This window comes from Neopsephotus bourkii, unplaced genomic scaffold, assembly GCF_033783945.1.
Source record: "Neopsephotus bourkii isolate Nb327-2 ecotype Australia unplaced genomic scaffold, CSIRO-AGI_Nbou_v1 NB_244, whole genome shotgun sequence".
Taxonomy (NCBI): Eukaryota; Metazoa; Chordata; class Aves; order Psittaciformes; family Psittacidae; genus Neopsephotus; species Neopsephotus bourkii.
In genome coordinates, this window is record NW_026900754.1 from 126,730 (window position 1) to 149,253 (window position 22,524).

General features: G+C 48.2%; 1 protein-coding gene across 1 annotated transcript in view; it reads left to right on the plus strand.

The window, feature by feature from the left end:
• The window catches only part of LOC133208140 (sodium- and chloride-dependent betaine transporter-like), a 39,031-nt gene extending 37,186 nt beyond the window's left edge, over positions 1–1,845 (plus strand). Inside the window, exon 15 of the mRNA XM_061345790.1 lies at positions 379–1,845. Within this exon, the coding sequence (XP_061201774.1) occupies positions 379–522 (144 nt within the window). The 3' untranslated portion in view covers positions 523–1,845. The remainder of the gene's footprint in view (positions 1–378) is intronic.
• The last annotated feature ends 20,679 nt before the right edge of the window (positions 1,846–22,524 follow it).

Sequence of the window (22,524 nt, forward strand, 5' to 3'; positions counted from 1 at the left end):
GCTCCACAGATCCCACCAAAGTCAGTGAGAAGAACGGCAACTTGGCACAGGGTAAAAAAAGGGCTATAGAGCTTTAGCTGTGGTCTCTGGGGCTAATCTCTAGCATCTTTCCTTGCAGAAACACGTCTGTGAGGAGCCACATACATTGCACAGTCAGTTCACAGCTGGGGTTTGAGCCCGTAGGTGGAATAGTTGTCACTGAGCGCAGTTAAAGCAAGCCTGCTCTCCTTCCTCTCCCTTGGACAGCTGCTCAGCGAGAGGAGCAGGGAGCTGGGAGCATTAGCTCTCTAGGTGCCTTTGCCCGCAGCAATGGTTGTGGATCACTATTGGGTGTCAGTTTGTTTATCAGCTTAATTAACAGAGGCTTCCTCTCCACAGAGGTTAACTCAGCTGATTTCCCCAGCGGAGGACCTGCTGCAGCCAAAGAAGCATGTGGCTCGGCTGTCTGAACTGAGGTGCCAGGGATGGTCCCCTCCAGTCCAGAAGGTGCTCAGCACTACAGAGAGAGAAACCAACTTCTAAAGCACTGGGGATGTCTCCTCCATACCTTGAACTGATTCGCTCTCTCATTCCTGAGGTGGTTTCTTTTCTCTCCTTCATGTCCAAGACAGAAGCATCTGGGACATCCTCTCCTTCCAGCCAGCCAGTTGCACCCACGGGGGACAGCGTTTGTTTTGACACCCTATGAGCAACTCTTCCTGTCAGCAGATGAGGAGACAGCAACACGCTTTTGTTGGAAATGTCCTCCAGTACTGGCACTGGTGGGGAAGAGAGAAACAACGTGTTCACAAAGAAAGAGAAGTTAAAAAAAATAGGCAGTCGTGTTGGCAGGAGGAAAGGAAACCACATTGGTGAGAGAGAGAAGATAAAAAAGGTGTGCAGGAGTAAAGTTAGGGATGCAAAGGCACAAAACGATGGGGTGTTAGTGCCAGGAATAAGTAAGTTGTTTCAGAAGTACATAAGAACCTGGACGATGACAAAGGAAAGTGCATTGCTAGGTCACCTACATACAAGGGAGAAGGAGCCAGGAACATATCATAAGCAATGATAAAAGGAAGCTGCAGTGTTAGTAGTTGTGGCTTCAGTTGTCATTGAAAGGGAAGAGAAGTGACAGGGTGCTTGATGCAACCCTAGTTACTGATGATGGATCTCAAGGCAGTCTCAGGCTGGAAAAGGGGTAAGGAATAACTACCTAAGGGACTTGCTCTTGGTCAAGACTACATGGCCCAGTGAAACCACATCAGAGAGTGAAACAGCTGGATACTTGACGGCGCTTTCAGAAAATTCCTGGAGTGCAGGAAAAGTCCCAGAGCAGCTGGTAAAAAAAATGAACTGCAGCACAGCAGGGACAAATGAGACCCTGGGGACTGCACGCCCACAAATTTAACTGCACTACAGGGGCATTTTGTAGAGGAATTAATGAAGGAAGCCTGATTCTGTGCTGCAGAGTAGCTTTGGGAAGAGGGTGGGAGAAGTATTGTGCTCCCTTGGCTTTGCTGCAGATGGCTGCTCAGGGGATAAGAAAGACATAATCAGGTGCAATAATCATAAGCTCCAGCAAGATAAAGCAATCATTAATAGGTAAGATGAGTTCATTGAAAGCAGATTTGTCAAACTAAAGGTCTGTCATTGCCACTGTAGTCATGAATGTGAGGCAATGGCTGGGAGGGATTGCACACGGTTGTGGCGTTTGGTGCAGTGCCAGCCTGCTCTGTCCTGTGGAGGCTGGGACTGCAGAACTCCTTGCCAAAACCTGCTTGATGGTCTATCTGAATTTCACAGTTAAAACCACAGGAAAAGCTGGTGGCAGGATCCCCCAGGAGCTTCACCATGGTCTAGGTGCGCGGCTGTGTTGAATAGTGGCGCATCAAACCCATGTAGGAGAATGGCTGTTAAAAAGAATCAGAGATGCCACAGGCTCCGTTCCCTTGTTCCTCATTCTAAGTAATTGCTTTTTCCTGTGCTGTGTGGAGATAAACCACCAGCACTGAAAGTAAGCGGGAAAATCAGGCCTCATCTGTGCAGCGTGGTTCCTATTCCGATTGCTATGGGAACCTTATCTTTTGCAGTTTCCTGTGAGTTTAACTGGAGAATTAGCATAGGGCAATCATTTCCCCATTTAATTTCCTTTCCTTTAAAAACCGAAAAACTGTTGGTGAAATGAGCACTGGAAGTCAAATATCAACATTTACATCTCTCTGGGACATTGTCGTTTAATTGGAGATATTTACTGCAAAAGGTAGAGGTAGCTGGCAAACCTCATTCCTGTTCCCTGAAAAGGACTGCAGCACCACATAAGATACCATTTATTTTATGCTTGTTTTTCAAAGAGCTGAATGTCATGCTGCAGCAATAGTCGTGGGAAGAGCTTAACATCCAGAGGCTTCATGGTAAGTATATTGGTGTTATTTTCCTCTGCAGTGGGTCTCTACATGCAGTCAGAGCAAAAGCCAGTGGCTGCCACCAATAGGACATTTAACCCCTTTGTTCCTGCTGCCATGCTGCTAAGGTGTAAGGTAGTCCATGCTGCCAGAGAAGTCATGGAGATGTGTTCACTCCTTTTTCCGAGGTAGTCAGATAACAATGCAAAAATCCTAGACAGAAATAAACCAGTTTTTCAGTTTCGAGCACAAACATGGGGTTATGTTATTGAAAATAAATACTTCATGAACTGGTTCCTCTGTTGCTTTTGTGTTACCTGAGAGTAGTGTCCCACTTCTGCCAGGAAGCTTCCTATTTTAATAAAGTCAGAGGAGGTATTACTGTCCACATTGAAAGCAACTACAGAATTCCCAGGATCAGGAAATTAGTCCAGATGCTTTGGATAGGATTGATAGAGTCTCAAGAAGTTCAAGGGAAAGCTCAGTGACCCAGGTACACCCAGCTGAGGGAACAAGGGAAAATGCCATCAAAAACTCTTCTGCTATAAGACCCTGCAGCATGCAGGCATAGTTAGAGACCAAGTAATAGTTTACTAAATTGATATAAAGATCTCAGGCATTGCTGCGTACATACAATAGATTTGACAGGTCTCCATCAGCCCCTTGAAGTTGGCACTTCTGGAGACCTCCAAGTCTGATGGGCAAGAGCTCTCCACCTGCACACCACGAGTGTGTAAATGCTCTGTTGAAGGGATGGTATGGAGAAGAGGGAGATATTATTTTCCCTCTGTAATTGCTGATAACTGGTTGGTCTTCAAGGATCACCTGCTACAAGCTCAGGAGTGTTGCATTCCAACCAGAAGGAAGTGCAGCAGGAGGGCCAGGAGACCTCCTTGGATAGATAAGGAGCTGCTGAGGAAAATTCAAATGAAAAAAGAGTTTTATAGAAAGTGGAAGCAAGGAGAGGTGGCCTGGGAAGAGTACAGGGATGTTGTCTGGGAAGCTAGGGACCAGGTTAGGGAAGCTAAGGCCCAGTTAGAATGAAACTTGGCTAGGGATATTAAGGATAACAGGAAGGGATTCTACAGATACATAGCAAATAAAAAACAGACTAGGGAGAACGTAGGCCCCCTCAGGAAGCTCTCAGGTGAACTAGCTACACAGGATTTGGAGAAGGCTGAGGTTCTGAATGACTTCTTTGCCTCAGTCTTCTCTAGCAAAGGCTCTGACCGCACCACCCAAGTCTTGGAAGGCAGACACAGGGACTGTGAGAATGAAGACCTTGGGCCCACTGTAGGAGAGGAATTGGTTCGAGACCATCTTAAAAATCTGAACGTGCACAAGTCCATGGGTCCTGATGAAATCCATCCGTGGGTCCTGAAGGAGCTGGCAAATGAAGTTGCTAAGCCGCTGGCCATCATATTTGAAAAATCATGGCAGTCAGGTGAAGTTCCCGATGACTGGAAAAAGGGAAATATAACCCCCATTTTCAAGAAGGGGAAAATGGATGACCCAGGGAATTACAGACCAGTCAGTCTCACCTCTGTGCCTGGCAAAATCTTGGAGCAGATTCTCCTGGAAGGCATGCTAAGGCACATGAAAATCAACAAGGTGCTTGGTGACAGCCAGCATGGCTTCACTAAGGGGAAATCCTTCCTGACCAATTTGGTGGCCTTCTACGATGGGGCTACAGAACTGATGGACAGGGGTAGAGCAGTTGATGTCATTTACCTGGGTTTGTGTTAAGCGTTCGATACTGTCCCACACGACATTCTTGTCTCTAAATTGGAGAGACATCAATTTGATGGATGGACCACTCGATGGATAAAGAACTGGCTGGATGGCCGCACACAAAGAGTTGTGGTCAATGGCTCAATGTCCAGCTGGAGACCAGTAACGAGTGGTGTCCCTCAGGGGTCGGTGTTGGGACCGGTCTTGTTTAACATCTTTGTCGCTGACATGGACAGTGGGATTGAGTGCACCTTCAGCAAGTTTGCCGATGACACCAAGCTGTGTGGTTTGGTTGATATGCTGGAGGGAAGGAATGCCATCCAGAGGGACCTTGACATGCTTGTGAGGTGGGCTGATGCCAACCTCATGAAGTTTAACCATGCCAAGTGCAAGGTCCTACACCTGGGTCGGAGCAATCCCAGGCACAGCTACAGGGCAGAGAAGAGATTCAGAGCAGCCCTGCGGAGAAGGACTTGGGGGTGCTGGTCGATGAGAAAATGAACATGAGCCGGCTTCAGTGTGCACTTGCAGCCCAGAAAGCCAACTGTATCCTGGGCTGCATCAAAAGGAGCGTGACCAGCAGGTCGAAGGAGCTGATCCTGCCCCTTTGCTCTGCTCTTGTGAGACCTCACCTGGAGTATTGTGTGCAGTTCTGGTGTCCTCAACAGAAAAAGGACATGGATCTGTTGGAACAAGTCCAGAGGAGGGCCACGAGAATGATCAGGGGACTGGAACACCTCGCATGTGAAGATCGGCTCAGAAAGATGGAGCTGTTCAGCCTGGAGAAGAGAAGGCTGCGTGGAGACCTCATAGCAGCCTTCCAGTATCTCAAGGGGGCCTATAGGGATGCTGGGGAGGGACTCTTCATTAGGGACTGTAGTGGTAAGACAAGGGGCAATGGGTTAAAACTTAAACAGGGGAAGTTTAGACTGGATATAAGGAAGAAGTTCTTTGCTGTGAGGGTGGTGAGGCACTGGAATAGGTTGCCCAAGGAAGTTGTGAATGCTCCATCCCTGGCAGTGTTCAAGGCCAAGTTGGACGAGGCCTTGGGTGATATGGTTTAGAGCAAGGTGTCCCTTCCCATGGCAGGGGGGTTGGAACTTGATGATCTTAAGGTCCTTTCCAACACTAACCATTCTATGATTCTATAATGCAATGATGCAGTTGTAGTCCAAGGGAAGTTATGATGTGGCCATACTGTGCTGCTCCTCCTCGTCAGAGTTAAAACACTGGATATGTATGAATGAACAGACATCTGTCAAGCACCTAATTACCACTTCTGAGATTTCAGGTTTGTTTGTGTGGTTGGTTGGTTGGTTTTTTTCATTAAAAAAGCCATTTCCACCCCGCTATCCAGAAAGGAAGGACAGTAAAGTAGTTTGTTAAAAAACAGGTCAGGCCCAAATTTTCCTTCTTTTCTTCATTCTCTGTTTCTTTCCTTCCCTTCCCATTTTTCCTGTTCAGTCTTCCTTTTCTTCTTCCTTTAACAGTGCCCTTCTGGCAAGTTTCTTCTTCCCAAATGTGTTGTTCTTCAGCCTCTTCTCTTAGATCCTTGTCTGAATGAAAGTGATTCCTTGTCTGGCTGCACTGCTGCTCCCTGCACTTGGGCAGACAGAGAGGCAATTCTTGCTTTTCAGCATCTGTCCAGCATGAAATAATATGTATTTATTCTCATCATCAGGATATCTTCAATTTTCATGACTCCAGCCCTAAATACGTTTTTTTGGGGTGAAGAGAATTGCAGCAGCATATCCCCTTGGTTTGAGCTAAGTTGGGTTTGAACAGGGTAAAAGGAGATTAATGTTCATGAAAGGAGAAAATAAAATAAAATAAGCTTTCAAAAGGTAAGGATTAAAGTTAAAGACCATAGAGGCTGAGGAAATGTGTGTATGCTGCTATCCAGGTCACTCCACAGGGCTGCAAGGAAGGGCTGGGGCGTTAGAAACAGCCTTTACTCCTGAATCTCTTGCTGGTGCCCAGGGAAGAGAAGAAATGTGTCTAACAGTGATGGTGGGGGAGGAAGGGGAGAGCTTGTTTTGCTTTGTTTTGTTTTTAAACCCAGAATAAGCCCTGCCTCCCCAACTGCTCTTGGAGCATGAACCTGGCTCTGTTCTGAATCCCTGACCCATGACTGCAAAGGAGGACATGTATTTTTGGAGCTGTCTGTTCTGGTTTGTCAAGCCTGTGCTTGGAAAGCTATGTGGAAAGGAAAGGGATTCCCAGGGAGAAATGCTTTCAATGGCTGTGCAAAGCTAGTTGTGGGCAACTCTGTCCTGTCTTGCTCCTGGTGACATGCCAAGGCCATGCTGTGAAACGGTCTCTTGATTTTTGTCTCCTTTTTTCAATAGGCTGTGAAACAGTTTCCTGCCCAGCCTGGGTTACAGCCAGGACAGGGAGTTTTGTCCTGCTAGCTGTCTAGGATGGCAGCTCTGGACCGGAGGTGTGCTCATGTGTTATTTGCCACTTGCCACTAGATTTTCCAAAATATGCTTTATTGAGTGAGGCGTTTGCTGTGCCATGGTGTAGATAGGAGTCTCCGAAGGACAAGTGATTACAAGCAGTCTGGTGCCCTTTTCAACTTCTTATTTCAAGAAGAGATGAAGTGAGCTGCTTTCTTCTCATGGACCAATAAAACTACCCCCAAACAAAAAAAGTAGTCTGTTACTTTCCCATATCCTGGAGAAGCACCATTGCTGTGTGTTTCAACATGAACCTTCCTCACCATGCATTAGCTTTGAGGTGGGGATGTCTGTGAGCTGCACCTCCATTTGATCAACAAGCTGGTGTTTACTGACCAGGCTCTCCAGGAGCAGGGGGCTTTGTGCTGGGATGCTGCAAACAACACACAGGCAGGCCCAGGAGATGCTGAAGAAATCCCACCAATGGCAAGGCACAAGGGTGTAAATCAGAAACCCTGGGTCAGCCTCTTCAGGAGGGTGGAAGGCAGCCTGGCAATGGGAACTGGCCCAGTGCTGGGCTTGATCTCATAACTTGGGGGAAAACATGCCCAGGCAGTGTTAGTTTTCTCTGTTATGCTTTTGGATGATGTATGAATTCCCCAGGGAGCCCCAGGACTGTGGCTCCCACTGGGACCAGTGTGGTGCATACATCAGCCATGTAACAGAGAGACAGCAGTAGAGTCCTGTGTCCATCCCCCATGCAGTGCTGTCCCAGGGGGCCCTATCCTGTCACCAGTGTTGGGCTCTCCCATTCCAGGCTGCTTTTGCAGGGCTCAGCCTTACACCTGCTGCTTAGCTAAAACATAAGCTACCAGCTAATTAAAACCAGAGCTCCTGTTGTCCTGTCCCATAAGACTCCTTGTCCAGGAGCCCAAGTGTGGGAGCATGTGTCTCCACATGGGTAAGCTGTGTGGTCAGACACAGGTAGGCTTTTCCATAGCCTGTGGGTGAAGGATATTTGAACACTTGAAGAGCATACTGAGTTTATTGATTTTACAGTGACAAGTTGGGGAAATTCCAGGAATTAATTTCCTTCTTTTATTTGTTTTTTTGTTTGTTTTTTTTTAAGTTATTTGGTGCCTAAAATCTTATATCATGTAATTTTCAGTATGACCCCAATGGCAGCCTGTTTTGCAGTTCAAGACAGGGGTGGCATTTCCCTTGCATGTGGAGGTGGTCAAGCTCAGTTCCACTTCCCTGCTTCTCTGGTTTCCAGGCAGTTGGGGTTGGGCTTTGTTAGGGCAGGGGGGTGCTGGCACTGGGGGGTCTCCCGAAGTAGGTGTCTCAGTTTGTGATCAAGGAAGGTGGCAGCAGCAAAACCTTTGCCATTTCATCCTTGGGTTCCTGCAAAGCTTCATGTGAAGAGGAGAAAGGGAGCTGGTCCCTTTCAGAAAGTTAGAGATATTGATCTGAGATGTTGCTCATCTCCACACGTGTGTCAGGGTATCTGGGGGAGAATTATGCTTTGGTATTTTCTGTATCTTAATCACACCGCTGATGTCCATGTCGTGATGGAGGCTGGTGAGTAAATACATTGCTGCCAGCATTTGGAGTTTGTGAGCCTCCAGACCTTGGCTATAGGTAGAGGTAATCTGTAGTCTTGGCAAAACTTCATGGCATTTCTTTTCTCTCTGGAAAGAAGGGATGGGTGTTTTACTGAACAGAAGTTGTCAGCAGCACCTTCTGGTTGTTGTGGCCAAAATCTCTTGGACAGGCTGATGTACAGCACATTGAACGACGGCAAAGCAATTTCCCACAGTCCAATTCTATCGATAGAAGCAAATCCCCTGGAGGGCGAAACATGATTGCTGCAAACAAGGCTTGTTTTGATTGTGCACATCACGTGGGCGAGCAGCAGCAAAGCTGCAGGATGGAGACGTTTTTCCTCATGGTGCAGGCACTGTTCTCTCCTCTGTGCTGACAAATGAGAGTGTACCCACACAGCACTTCACAGAGGAGCTGGGGCTTTGCTTTTGTCCCCAACACTCATGCACTTAACGATGGAGCATCTGTGGTGGGTGGTGGTTATGCTGCCTCTGTTGTTAACTTGCCCTGGCTTTCATCTCATACCCAAATCTGTTCTCTTTTTCCTCCACACCTATCTCATTTTCCCTGCACAGCTGTTCTTTTGAGGTCAAACACAGCAGCTCTATTAAGGCTGCTTCTTCCCTGTAGAAGAGTATTGCCATATAGTTGTACTGGGAAGTGGCATAAGCTCTATCAGTATAACTGTACTTATGCTGATTTAAAGCATCTACCTCAGAGCTTTTATCAGCATAAGCCTCTTAATAAAGAGGGGAAAAAAATCATACGCTCTCCTGGCAGAGCTGTACAAATGGGGTAACTAGACCTAAGGGCACATTTACTTTAAAGTTAGGTTGGTTTAACACAGTATGTGATTTCAGTTAAATCTTCTGAAGTATGTGAAGACACTTCTATTTATGTTCCATTCACACTAATATTAATTTATATTAAGTCCATCAGGATCAGACTTGAGCTAAGTATTACTTTTCACACTGCTTTGAATGGATTAGAAGCAATAGAGCTGAATCATCTGAGTCCCTTGTGAGAGCAGCTTCACTGACAGAAAGATGCTCAGGTTTTTCAAATACATTTATCAAAACAACCGGCAGACACAGGCACACTGTTTTCAATGTGAGTATGTCCACCTATCACTCAAGTAGTCTTCAAAGTGGAATAATCATGTTTGCAAAGTGGGATGCTCTGCTTTAATTTAGACTAACTGGATTTGATTTAGGTAGGCAATAACTGGTTGCTTACATGTAGACAAGACCTAGGAGAGCTCCCTGCATTGGATAGGTATCATAACCCTGCTGTTACACAAGTCTTTCCAGAAGCCCTTCTCCCTGCAGAAATCCCATGGCTGATGTCTGTGATAGCTTCTCACTCCCAGGGCCTCATGCCCCTTGTTGGTGTGCTGGCCTGGAGGTGCCCAGCACAGGGACATTGGACCACCAGTTTCACTCAGATACCCCTGCAGCAGGGGAGATAGGCAAGAAGAAGGGGCAAGGGGAGACTGACATGCTTAGAGTCTGTTCCTAAATCCCACCATGGACACCAGTGGTATATGGCCTCTGGACCCCCCTGGAACATCAGCGTCCCTGTGTCACCTGGACCCCAGGCATGCTTGAACTCTGGGGATTCCAGCCTTTGGATCACCTCTGGAAAAAGCCAAAAGCCCACAGGCAGGTGCCCTACCCCTGACAGAGCTTAAAGACTAACCAGGGAGGGAGGTGCTGTTATTAAACCTCGTGCTTTGGAAAGACAACATAGGTATGGCTTTGCCAAGCAGAAAACTGAATCTATGGTGCAGTGAGGTGCTGTAGCTATCAGCATGATCAGATGAAGGGGTTGTCTACACATGGGTATAGGCCATCATCAAGCAGCAAGAACAGCTTTGCTGTGGCCAGGGAAGGAGTTGTGATGGTGCAGAGGCCAGAGCTTTCATTGTGTATCAGCTGTTAACAAAAACCACAGGCATGCTACCCCATGTGAAGCAGTGTGCTTCTCTCCCCTCAGAAAATCCCATATATACAGTTCTATTTACTTCAATCAAATGGAAAAAATGATCACATATCTAGAAGTACACTCCCCAAATAAACTGGAGGTGAAGGCCCTTCTGAAAGAAAGGGAAAATGCTAGTGTGACCTCTTTGAATGCATGGATTTGATTCTAGTGGCCTTCTCTTTCTCTTCTACTTGATATCCCTGCTCCTTCCACAACACATCTCAGGACTTATCAGGCTGATCTTCATTTTGAGCTGAAGCTCTTTTGGTCCTTCTGGTCTCTCTTGTTGACTGAAAGCTCAGCACTGATATATCTTTAGCAGAGGAAGCTTTTCTCCCAGGTGCTTCTCAATAACATGAGTTAAGGTGAAGCACACAGGGCAAACAACAGAAAAACACTGAGGTTAACACAACCTGGTGGTTTCACCACTGATGAAGTCTTGCCACCAGTATCTCCAATGACATTATCTCACTAGTTCTCCCTGTCTCCAGAGTATTGCACGGGGGGGAAAATGAATAGGCAAACCAAACTTACCTAATCCAATCTAGTTTTTAGATTGGATATAAGGAGGAAATTCTTTCCTGTTAGGGTGGTGAGGCACTGGAATAGGTTGCCCAGGGAGGCTGTCAATGCTCCATCCCTGGCAGTGTTGAAGGCCAGGTTGGACGAGGCCTTGGGTGATATGGTTTAGAGCGAGGTGTCCCTGCCCATGGCAGGGGGGTTGGAACTTAATGATATTAAGGTCCTTTCCAACCCTAACTATTCTATGATTCTATGATTCTAGTTTTCTTTTGCAGGTCACCTTTAATCTCCTCCAGGGTGGAAATCCCTTTTCTCTTACTTATTTTCAGTTTTGTTCTTACTGTATTTCTTTTACAATTTTTGTTCCTCCACCATGTTCTGCCTTGTTTGCACTGCTGGCTGTGGAAGTGATTTAAAAACACCCAGTCTTTGAAACAGGTGATCTCCAGATGAAATTGTTCCCTAACAGCAGCAGGGGCAAGCGGCATAAATGTAGATTTAAGACTAGTGGTGAAGGCAACTGTAAATAAACTGCTAGCTCAGAAAGTATTGGATAGGTTTCTGGGGGAAGGATATTTCAAGGAAGCAGTGTGCCCTAGGAGTGTGGCTGGCAGTCTGTGAAGAGCTATAAATGTGAAGGGCAAAACCCTGTGCCATAGGACTGGCTCGTCCCATCTTGACTGGGAGCAATTGCACAAGGTGCCCAGGATTGGGAAGAGTCCATGTTCTGGCAGATTTCCTCAGGAGAAGAAGCCAGCAAGGGTTATATTACTGGGTATTAACAGCACAGCTGCGGCTGCTGAAGTAATCCTAGACCACATCAGGGGAGTTTTGAACAGGCTTCCATAGCATCTGTGTGTGGAAGATGGAAGGACTGAGCACAGCAATCATCCTGCCTTACCTACCATGTTTTCCCTGCCTATACCCACCATGCTTTCCCTGCCTATACCCTACTGACCACTGTTTGAGTGAGGATGGCTAGGGCGGCAGGGGTTGGACCAGACCTGAGCTCTGAACCTGCTCAGGGAGGAAGGAGGCAAGCCACTTTGGCCCTCACTACAGGCTGGCAGGATTGCTGAGGCTGTGGAGGAGAATACCATGCTTTTAAACTGGGCTCAAAAAGGCAATGTCTGCCAGACATGCTGCTCTTGCCAGCTTTGCTTTTCTTTGGAGGTGGTGGACTTGGTGGACTTAGAGCCAGGCAGCCTCACAGCTAGTAGCATCTCTTTTCAGTGAGTACAGCCCTATTCCTCTTTGGAAATTATCCCTGAGAGATTATAATTCTGCTTATTTAACAATGATTGTGCTAACGATTTTTGCAAATGAATTTTAAACCAAGAGATGGCTAGCGTGATTATTTGGCTGCTTTTACTTCTGTCATCCTGTCCAATAGCTGTTATTCAGAAAACACTTTGCACTTGTGTTTACTCACCCAGATTGTATGGTGGGGTTGGGTTCTTTCGCTGGCTACTTCCCAAGCCACCAAAAGCTTTGGAGGTGGCAGCCCACATGCTTCAAATACAAATACTCAAGCCAGTGAGTATCTGTCTCAGTATCTGCCAAGCTCCCATTTTCTGGGAACACGCTGGTGAATCAAAATTTAGCCTCATGAATGTTTATTGACAACAACCAAGAGAACAGCTCCAAAATCCTACCCTTCCAAACAAATTCTGCTTCTCTCCTAAGGCATGTTCCCAAAATCATTTGGGCTTACTAGTCCGTGTCTAGTTCTAGCCAAGTATGAAATATCTATGTACCCTCTTCTGTTCGTGGTCCCACTTTCCTTCCTTCTGGGAAAAGAAAGGGTTTCTCATACTGATGTTAGAGACATTTTTGCTCCCCAGTGTCTTTGATAATGTCTGCCTGCTTCTCTTTAACTTGCACAACGGATGTTATACAGAAAACACATGTTGCTTTCAAATTCTGTTTTTATCCCCTCAGTGGAAATGGCTGCTTTCTGGCCTGTTTTCTCTCCAGACAGTGCACAAAGTTGGAAGATGCTTTACTGTATCTCCAACGGAAGTAATGCATATCTTTCTTTGCCTATGATGTCAACTGGTGTTTCTAGCCAACCTGCTGTGGTTCCCTGGTGTTCCTCAGCCAGGACTGTGTGGGGAGCTGTGAAAGCACATATAACGGGCTGGTTCCCTCTGGGCTGACATCCGCATCTGCCCTGCAAGAAACCTGCTGCCGTCTCTCTGTTTCTTTATTTCAGGAGGTGTCACATCAGCAATAGGGTTTGAGGAGAGATTGAAGACCAAGAGGGAACAGTGATGGGCAGGCTAATGCCAGTCACGGCTTGCTCAGGGAAAGGTGAGTCTCAGTAGCTGAAGTTCCATTCCTTTTGACAAAAGGAGGCCAGGGACTTTGCTGCTGGCTCCCCACTGAAACTACCATCTGCAGGTACCTGCTTTAAGTTGGTTTGTTTGGCTGAAGCAAATCTGACCTTGTAACGTTCAAAAAGCTCTCTCCCAGCCTGGGGCCCGTGGTGGCTGCAAACCAAGCCTGGCAGATGAGGGAGAGATGGGCCTCCTGCGTGGTCCAGCACATCCAGGGCCATGTGCGCCCATTCCTCAGGAGACAGACCTGCTTTCATCAAGGGCTGTGATGAAGCTATCTGAGACACTGTGAGCCTTGGCTGACTGGATAGAGACTTGATCTTGTTCCTGCAGGACTCAGCTGGCAGCGACTCCAGCAGAGCTCCATGGCGTGACGGATGATAATGATTTCTCTGCTCTGCGCTACATGCTCCCTGTCCTTGCGCGTCTGGACAGTGCAGGTTGTCCTGACTTGCATGAATGCAGAATGGGTTTTCTTGGGAGCAAGGACAGAACAACATTTTCACTGGCTGTTTTTTAGCCCAGGCAAGTCTAAAGGAAAGATGTCTGAGACAAATGTAGTCTGTCTCTCTTTTAACTTTATTAGCTGCTAAATAAGAGGTACTCAAGCTCACAGAGTGGTGTGGAGAACCCTGGCTTCCTGCAGAGGAGAGGAATTAGGGTGCTCTGTCAGACCCACAGCTTGCTCTCTCAGCATTTGCTTCAGCTCCAAGAGTATGCCTTTTTGTGAGGATGCCTCCAGCCTGTGTGCAATCCTCCCACTTGGCTCTCAAACCCTTCTGGTTTTGCTCTCAAACCCAGAAAAAATCATTTTCTTTCTCCATTTCCCTGTCTCCAGCCTCGCCAGCCCTCCTGGTGACACCATCTGTCTCCTTCAATGGCTGAAATAACCTGGTGGGGTCTTACTGCCTCCTCCATGCTCCTCTAGTGCCCACTTATCCTGAAACATGATCTTTAGTCATAGCCCATTGGCACAATATAGCAGAGATGTAGGTGGGACTATGAGCAGCAACCTCAGCAAAGATGTAAGGCAGCATGTTTTCCCTCCCATCCATATGGGTTAAGGGGTTTTGCAGACAGTCTGCATTACGTTTAGCTGTGATCAGTTATGGGTGTGATTGCATGCTTTAAAGGGGCCACGGGGAACCTTTAAAGAAGGTGAGCTTTGCTGCTGAGGAATGAAATGTGTGGGATTGCTGAGGTAACCCTCAGCATACAGTTGGAGAGGGATTTCCTACAAAGGCTTGTAGTGACAGGACAAGGGGGAATGGCTTTAAACTGACAGAAGGTAGATTTAGGTTAGATATTAGGAAGAAATTCTTTACAATGAGAGCAGTGAGGCACTGGCACAGGTTACTGCGAGTTGTGGATGCCCCATCCCTGGCAGTGTTCAAGGCCAGGATGGACGGGGCTTACGGGGCTTTGAGCAACCTGATCTAGTGGAAGATGTTCCTGCCGATGGCAGAGAGTTGGAACTGTATGAGCTTTAATGTCCTTTTGAACCCAAACCACTCTGTGATTCTACCTGAGCCCCTGGGGAGCTGGTGTGGGGTCATGGCTGGGGTGAAGGAAATTTCTGTGGGCCCTGAGATGTGCAGGAGTGTCCTGGGTTCAGCAGTAGCAGTTGCTTTTCTCCTTAGTAGCTGGTGCAGTACTGTGTTTTTGATTTTTGGCCTTGGAACAACGCTGATAACACCGATGTTTTTAGTTACTGCTCAAATGTTTACTCTGACCAAGGACTTTGTGAGCCTCATGCTCTGTCAGGGAGGAGGGGAAGCCGGGAGGAAGCAGAGACAGGACACCTGACCCAAACTGACCAAAGAGGTATTCCATACCACAGCACGTCATGGCCGTTATATAAACCAGGGGCAATTACCCTGAAGGGCTAAATCACTGCTCAGTTGGGCTGGGTACCAGTCGGCGGGTGGTGAGTGGCTGTATTTTCTCCCCTTGTTATTTCCCTTATCATTGTTATTATTGGTGGTAGCAGTAGTGGTTTGTGTTATACCTTAGTTACTGGACTGCTCTTATCTCAACCCGTGGGGGTTGCATTCTTTTGATTCTCCTCCCCATCACTCTGGGAGCTGGGGGGGGTAAAGAGGGCAGTGAGTGAGCGACTACGTGGTTCTGAGTTACAGAGTGGACTTAAACCACAACAAGGAGGAATCCAGATCACCAGCCATGTTGCCTTCACAGCACTGAAAGCTGCTAAGTGTACTTTAGTCACTAATTTAAGCACACCTAGCTCTGCTTTCACACAAAAGAGGAGCTGGTAAGTGAGAAGGTGTCATTTTTGCTGGCTATCTCTGGGCAGGATTATACTTTAATTCATGTGGGCTCCTCCCCCCACACCTCTGAAAGTGGTGCTGCTAATGAGGTGATGCTCCCAGAGCCAGCAGCTCCCGCAGACTGCCTTTGAAAGAGTTCTCTGTACTTCCAGTGGATGCAAATTGATTTGGGCCCAGAAAGAAAACGAAAAGGGAAATAAAGACTTCATGCAACTCCTTTTAGAGCCAATGGCAGCATTTATGTGCTAAGCAACTGGTTATTTGCACTTGGCTCCTTTCCTTGGCTGGTGGCTGGTACCCAACCATTCAAACAAGCAGTACCCTCTTCCTCTGCCTCCTCCCTCCCCCGCAAAAGCCTGACCCACAGCCATGATTGCACCTGACCACTAACACCATGGAACCCTTTGGGACTATTCCTCGTGAGCCCTGCCTGCCCTGTTCCCATTCACAGAGCTGCACTGTTGCAAGCCCTGTGCAAGGGCTGCGTGAAAGCAGGAGAGGCTCATGGACATAGACTCAACCTCCTCGATCCTCACATGGTGTGCTGGACCTCTGCATCCTCTGCATGGCTGCAGCCAGCCCTGCTTGTGGAGAAGATGGAGACCACTGTCTGGCTGCGAACACAGAGGTCAAGGGGTTTGCAGTGCCTTTAGCATGGCCTCTTATGTACTGCTGCAGTCATCCCTGCAGGAGCTGCTTCAGCAACATGGGTGCAACCAACTCCACACAACCCACTCGCCTGCTGCCTCTCCCATTCGTGGGTACCAGGCCCTTTGCCCTCCCTCCTGCCTATGCCCTTGGAGCCTCTTCTCTCCCAGCGATGGGTGTTTTTCCAGTGGCTGTGGGTACCCCCCCACCCCGCACCCGCGACATGCAGGGTGTTGATTTGACTGGACATGAGCTCAAAGCTCATTAAGGGCTCATCGATATGGGCAATGAGAAGCTGTGTGGGGTGAGGCAGGGGGAGAGGGGTCTGCAGCAGGAGGGGCTCATAGCTCCCCTCTGTGTGTAGGAGCAGGTCAGTATCTGCCTCCCTGGGCTGGTGTTTCCTTGAGCAGCTCAGCACAGAGCCAGAGGACCCCAAGGACCCTCAACCAGCTGGCACTGTGAGGTAGGTGCTTCCACTGCGACAGTAGGGTCTGGTCCTGGGGACATGAGCACTGGGGTCGGAGAAGGGAGCATTGCAGTAGTGGTGGGGAAGAGCCACCTGCCTGCATGGGCATCACTGTGGAAGGGACACTGTAGGTGCTGACCTCTCCTCCATCCATACTGGGTTGGATGTGGGGCTGAGGGGCTCAGCATCCTGAGGACAAGGCAGGATGAAGGATGTTTTTTGTCTCCCATAAGGTGCTGGAGAAGTTAGCAGATGAGGACAGACCTACCTGCCTACCGCTCCATCAATCAGGGCAGTGTGAAGCAGGCATGCTGCCCAAAGCAGGATCAGGCATGGCTCATGCTTTACCCTCAGCTGCACCACTGCTATGCCTAAATTTCTTCTGCCAGTTGCCACTGCCATTGCAAAGTCTCCTTGGTCAAGAAATACACCAGTCGCTGGGACGGCAGCCTATTTCCTATCTGTCAGTACTATGCAGAGCTAACTGGATCCCCTTGGTGTTAAAATGTAGCTGCAGCAACCAACCTCTGCATCAAAACCCTCTCACTCCAAGCAAAAGCCTGGGTGCTGGAGCGTGTTTCTGCTATAGTGAAGAAGCAGGGCAGAAGCAGTCACCTCCTGCATGCTGCTGGGTGTGCAGCTGCCCACTCCCATCTCAGGAGCTGGTACTGCCAGGCAGGGCAAGGGAAGGACAGAGGTCCCAGAGCAGTACCCTGAAGTGCTATTGGGGGCCTGAAAAGGGGAAGGTTTCTCACAATGCCTATGGGCTGGGGGGAGATGTAGTGAGCTTAAACGGTGGCTCAGTGAAAACACTCTAACAGTACTTGGATGAAATCCAAGCAGGTTTCCCTGGGAGGGTCTCCAATGGGTAGGGCTCAAGGGGGTAGGTGATGTGCACAGTAGGGGGATCAGTACAGCTGCTTGGTGCTGGGGGCTGGGACAGCCCTTCCCAGACTTGTGCACTGCCATCCCAAGGATCAATCTGAAACACAGGGTTTCAGGGTCTTGGCACCCCTTCACAGAGGCCCTGCAAGTTCTGGTGGTCTTTGACAGTGGAGCTGAGCTTCCCTGCCTCTGCACCTTCTGGGTTGTTCTGGGGCTATGCCTGCACTCTTCCTATCTATCTCCAAGAGACTCTGACCCTGAAGGAGGTGCCTCACTCCCCATGTGAAGCCCCCTCCATCCCTTCTCCATCTTCACAGAGAACAAAAATCAGGCCGAAGACATGCAGCTGGAAACATGTTTTCTTCTGGGGAAATTTAATTGTTGTAAGAAACAAAGGACTAATATCCTTATATTGGGGGTGGACCTCCCCATGGCATTGGGTCCTGTTCACTGGGAATAGAGTGAGTGCCATGTCTGGCACTTGCAGAAATGCTTATGCAGTAATAGCTGAGCCTGGCCCTGGAGGGTCAGGGTCTGCACTCTGGTATGGACTGGCTGTGTGAGCTGTGGCTCAGGTCTCTAGCCAAGGCAACATGGACAACAGCCTTTCATTCATCTGCCTTATCTCCTGATAGTAAAAGCCTTGGGGGAAGAGCTGCTCCTTCTGCACTGCTGTATCACACTTAGCACAAGAAGTAGGGAAAGGAGAAGGAAGGTCTGAGTGTTAAAGTAGTAGAGATAATAATGCCCAACTAGTTGCAGGATGATCCTAGACAGCAGGGGATGGTGTCCTTCCTGGGTAATGAGCATGTTTTTGGGGCTATGTTGAGGAAAGCCTCAGCCAAGGCACTGCTGGCTAACAACGTTTATGTGTGGTTCCTGTGGAGGGACCTGGCTCTGCCGTGCTCTATTTTCCACCCCAAGAAAGCATATGAACAAATGGAGTCTTGCAGTAGCCTCAGGGCTCTGGGACATGATTATTTCTCTGGTTTCATGGAGAAGAAGAGCAAAGAGTTTGGCATCTGAAAGTGGGACGCACATTTCCTCTCTGGCTTGGCTATGCTGCAGCTAGAAAACGATGTGCTCTGTGTGGTGAGGCTCTGCTCTTTCTCAGTGCTTAATATGTGTGCCAGTGTGGCACCAGGCAGTTTCACAGGAGCCACGTTTTGCATGAGCTCTTGGTGACCTGATGGAGCTGCAGTTACCCTGCCTAGAAGCAGCATGGGGAAGGTCTGCATTTGGTCTCCTTCTTCTCCCATCTATCTTTCCTTTGTGCTTTCAGCTGGATGCAGGAGCAGGGACTTCTGAGACTTGCTCATCTTAGTCCAAGAGCAGCACATGTTGGCCAGCGTGGCTCATCTGTGCCTTGTGGATGGGTCATGTCCCCAGCTGTGAGCTTCCCGGCCACAGGGGACACACAGTGGTCAGTCCTTTGCTCCTCTGCCTCTCAGGGTGAGGAGAGATGGCTCTCCTGCCATGCTGGACACTTCAGGGCATTCTCTGCATCATTCTTATGCTCGTTTTTGCTCTTTTGTTGTTTTGGGGTTTTTGTTTTGTTTGTTCTTTTTTCTCCTTTATTAACTTTTTCATTATTAAATTGTGGCAACAAAGTCCAAAATGACTTTCTCAGGTGAAGGTCATCACTTTCCATTGCAAAGACCAGTTTTGCCCAATTTGCTCGTTGATCAATTCCTTCATAAAAAATAAAAGGAAAAACTAAAAAAACAAACAAACAAAAAAACAACACAAACCCCAACATATCAAATCCAATGAAGCAAATAATCATTGACATTACTTGTAACATCTCTGGAGGTGCATCAAATCCAGCTCTAGGTGTATGAAGTTGCTATTTCCCTTCTGATGCATGGCCCAGCCATGCCTTTTGCTCAGTGTTTGTGACTCCCAGTGAGCTGGGGAAATTCACCCTTTGGAGAGCATGGCTGAGACCTCAGGGTGTTGCTGCAGCTCAGGGTTTGAGCTAAAATCTTAGCTCAGAGGCTCAGTTTTGGTAAGGTAGTGACCAGCAGCAGTAACTCATGCTGCATTGGCTGAGCTGTGTCACTGCAGCCTCTCTGGGGGAAAGGCTGTGCCCAGACACCATGCAGGGCTGTAATGAAAGGGAACAGGAGGTATAAGGCATATGAGAAATTCCAGCTGGCATTACCCTCTGTGCTCATTTTTGGGTACTTTGCCCCAGTGATGTTTGCACTGAAGTCACTGGAAGGTTTTTTTCTATTAGCCTCCCTGGAGTGTGATTGCCCCTTAGCAATCAAGGCAGGCAGCAGAGACCAATGAATGCTATCCCTGGGTTGTGTATGCATAAGAAGTGGAGAAATACATGAAAAATCACAGCTTCTGTCCTAGAAGAGGAACAGTGAGTTGAGGTGGTTTTTTTGCTTAGTGGAACTAATGCATACGTGATTTTCCCTTCACAATGCCCTTTGTCCCTCCAACTCTCATGACAGGTCCCTTATGACAGTGTATACTGCCTCTCTAGTCCCCCACACCATCCCACCCTCAGTGCTCTCACCGGTCTCCCATGTCTCTGGGCTGCAATTCTTCCTCCCCTGGCCCCATGCTCTCTGGCTGGCTTGTGCATGGCTCTGGCTGTCACCATGGGGCACTCCTGGGGCCACCCCACAGCCCTTCCTTGGGAGAAGCACTAACCTGAGTCTCTGCCTCTCTCCATTCCCTGCTTGAAGAACTTGATACCTTTGAGGGCTATGCTTCTTTTTCAGTGTGGGTTAAACTCGCCAGTGAGCTCAAAAGGTAACTGAGACTAGGAACAGATAGATGGGTCTTTGTACAAGAAAATGTCTGTGTTGCTTCTGACAGGGCAAAAGAATAATGCAACAAAACTGCATAAACTACCAGCATTGTGAAATTAGCATTGTAGTGTGGCAGATTGCACTGTATCTTAACACTTCTTAATTTAATCAGCACATTTAAAATGGGCAGAAATAGGTCTTTAATCTTTTTAATGCAATAAATTTGCTGAGGAGGATGGAGACAAAGATGCCTTTAAGGCACTAGTCTTTTGCCATCTCAAAGCCACTGGGGGCTTAGGGAGCTGCCTGCAGTCTGCTTGGAGGCTGAGAGGAGGGGATTGGGACGTGGTCCAGCCTCATCCTCACACTGCAGTTGCTCAGGCTGGGTCTAGATAGTCTATGGGAGCTGAGGAAGAGCGCTGCCAGCTCTCTGCTCCCTGGGGAAGCTTCTCAAGATGAGCTTTACATGGGAGCTCTAAAACGGGCCAGAGGCTGCCTCATTTGCCTCTCTCCTTGCAGGCAGAGTGAGACAGCTCCAGTCACCGAGGTGAGAGCAGCAGTGGTGGGTGAAGCACAGCCTGTGGCTGTGAGCAGGATCTGACCCTGCTTCCCCTGAGGGATAAGGAGCCAAGTGGGCATCCATCTGGAACCAGGGAGGGCATCACAGTAGCTGTCCCGATTCCACCTGCGTGTGTAACACAAAGATCAAGGTGCTGCTTGGCAAACCAACCACATGGTAGGCTACAGCTCAGCAGCTCTTCAACTATTTTTTTCAGGGCTTCAAAGACATATTCTGGCTTCATGTGGATATCCTGTTTGTTTAACGGTTTACAAAACACTACTCATGTGTGCCCCTTCTCTTCATCTGGATAGGGTTGTGGTGTGCTACCAACCTCACCTGCCACATTATCAGGAGCACCATGGATCACCCGGGCATGTTGGTGGAGAAGGGAGGTTGGGCAATAGCTGCAGATCAGACCTGGACACCAGCAGCTCAAATCTCATGCAGGAGAGTGGAAAAAGCATGCCACCTGGCAGCTGCATCACCCAGGAGAGCTGATTTATTTTCTTCTCACATCCTCTGTGAGCGCTGATTTCTCCTGTAACCAAGCAATCGCCTCTCTTCAGGGGAAGGGAGATGAAAGGTTGTGTGACTGCAGTGGCTGCCTCTTGGGCAGCACGTGGAAAGGACTGTGAAACACAAGCCCTGTCTGCCTGACCATGCTGGGCAGGACAGTGATGCTCCAGCTCTGAGCAAGCTCCACGTGGGGCCAGTACCCTCAGGCTCCTGGGGGGGCTCTTTTCCAGACCCTCTGGTTTTCATGGATGCAGGAAGCTCAAGCATATGCTGCTGCTGCAGCAAGCAGAAAATCAGCTGAGCATCTGCTGTGCCCTGATCAGCCGGTCATGGCTCCTAACAAGACGCAGGAGCCTTGGGGCTACTTGGCTGTCATTAAAATGGTGTGGATGAAAGGAAAAGTCTAATTGACTGAACAACAGCCCGCACTGTGTAATTAAACTAATTGTGGCTCTACCTGCATGGGTTAGAAGTGATTTGTGTGGCTGTTACAGCACTGAAAAAATAAAAGGTGGAGAGGTGTGAAGGTATTTCTTACATGCTTTTCCACAGCTAATTTTGCTGTTTCATTTCGGGCAATTTTATGCCTTTGAAATTTTTGGTTTATGTTGGATTCGAGGAGACTGTTAATATTTCGCACTGAAGCAGGGGAAAGCAAAAGGTCACTGTTGTTAGCAGTTTCAGGCAGTAGCATTCCAAGTACAGGCAATACTTTTTCAGGGCTGTTTTCTTATTTGAGGTGAAATTCCTCACAAAAGGGAGGGGAAGGGCTGTTTTCCAGAATGTTTCAGCCTGGCTCTGCACCCGCTGGGGACCACACAGTTGTTTTTATTGACTCGAACAGCAAAAGACCAGGCCTTCTGCACGACTCAGTGGAACTCAGGTCACTACTTTACTGCCAGGGATTTATGACCCTCGCTTTTCCTGATCGCTTTGAAAGTCTCGACTTCAGAATATGAAGTCTTTAGGAGAAGTCGAATGAGAAGTCTGCTATAGTGTCATGTTTAAACTCTTTGACCTTGTTTTCAAGGCCTTGCGAAGCGGAGCCCACCTCCAGTTTGTAGTTCTGCTCTTATTGATTATCATTTCAAGTCCTTCAGGCGTTTTGCTGTGCCCAAAGCGCCGTGTGCTTTTGGGAATGAATAATGTGACATGACAGAGAGCTACTCGAACCGACTCTGCTCTCTCTAGGCTGTCAGCACAGGGCAGAGCCCTGTGCTTATGCTGGAGGAGATGCATGTGGATAAGCAGAGGGGTTGATGCATTTTGTCCCAGTAGACCACTTGTCCAGCATGTGAGCTGATATCTAATCATAGGAGTCAAACACTCAGCCTGGAGCAACCAATGATTGTATTTTTCCTGGTCAGAATTGCATGTCCAAGGAAGGACATGGCACAGCTGGGGTGTGGGACATGAGTGAGCCCTTCTGCC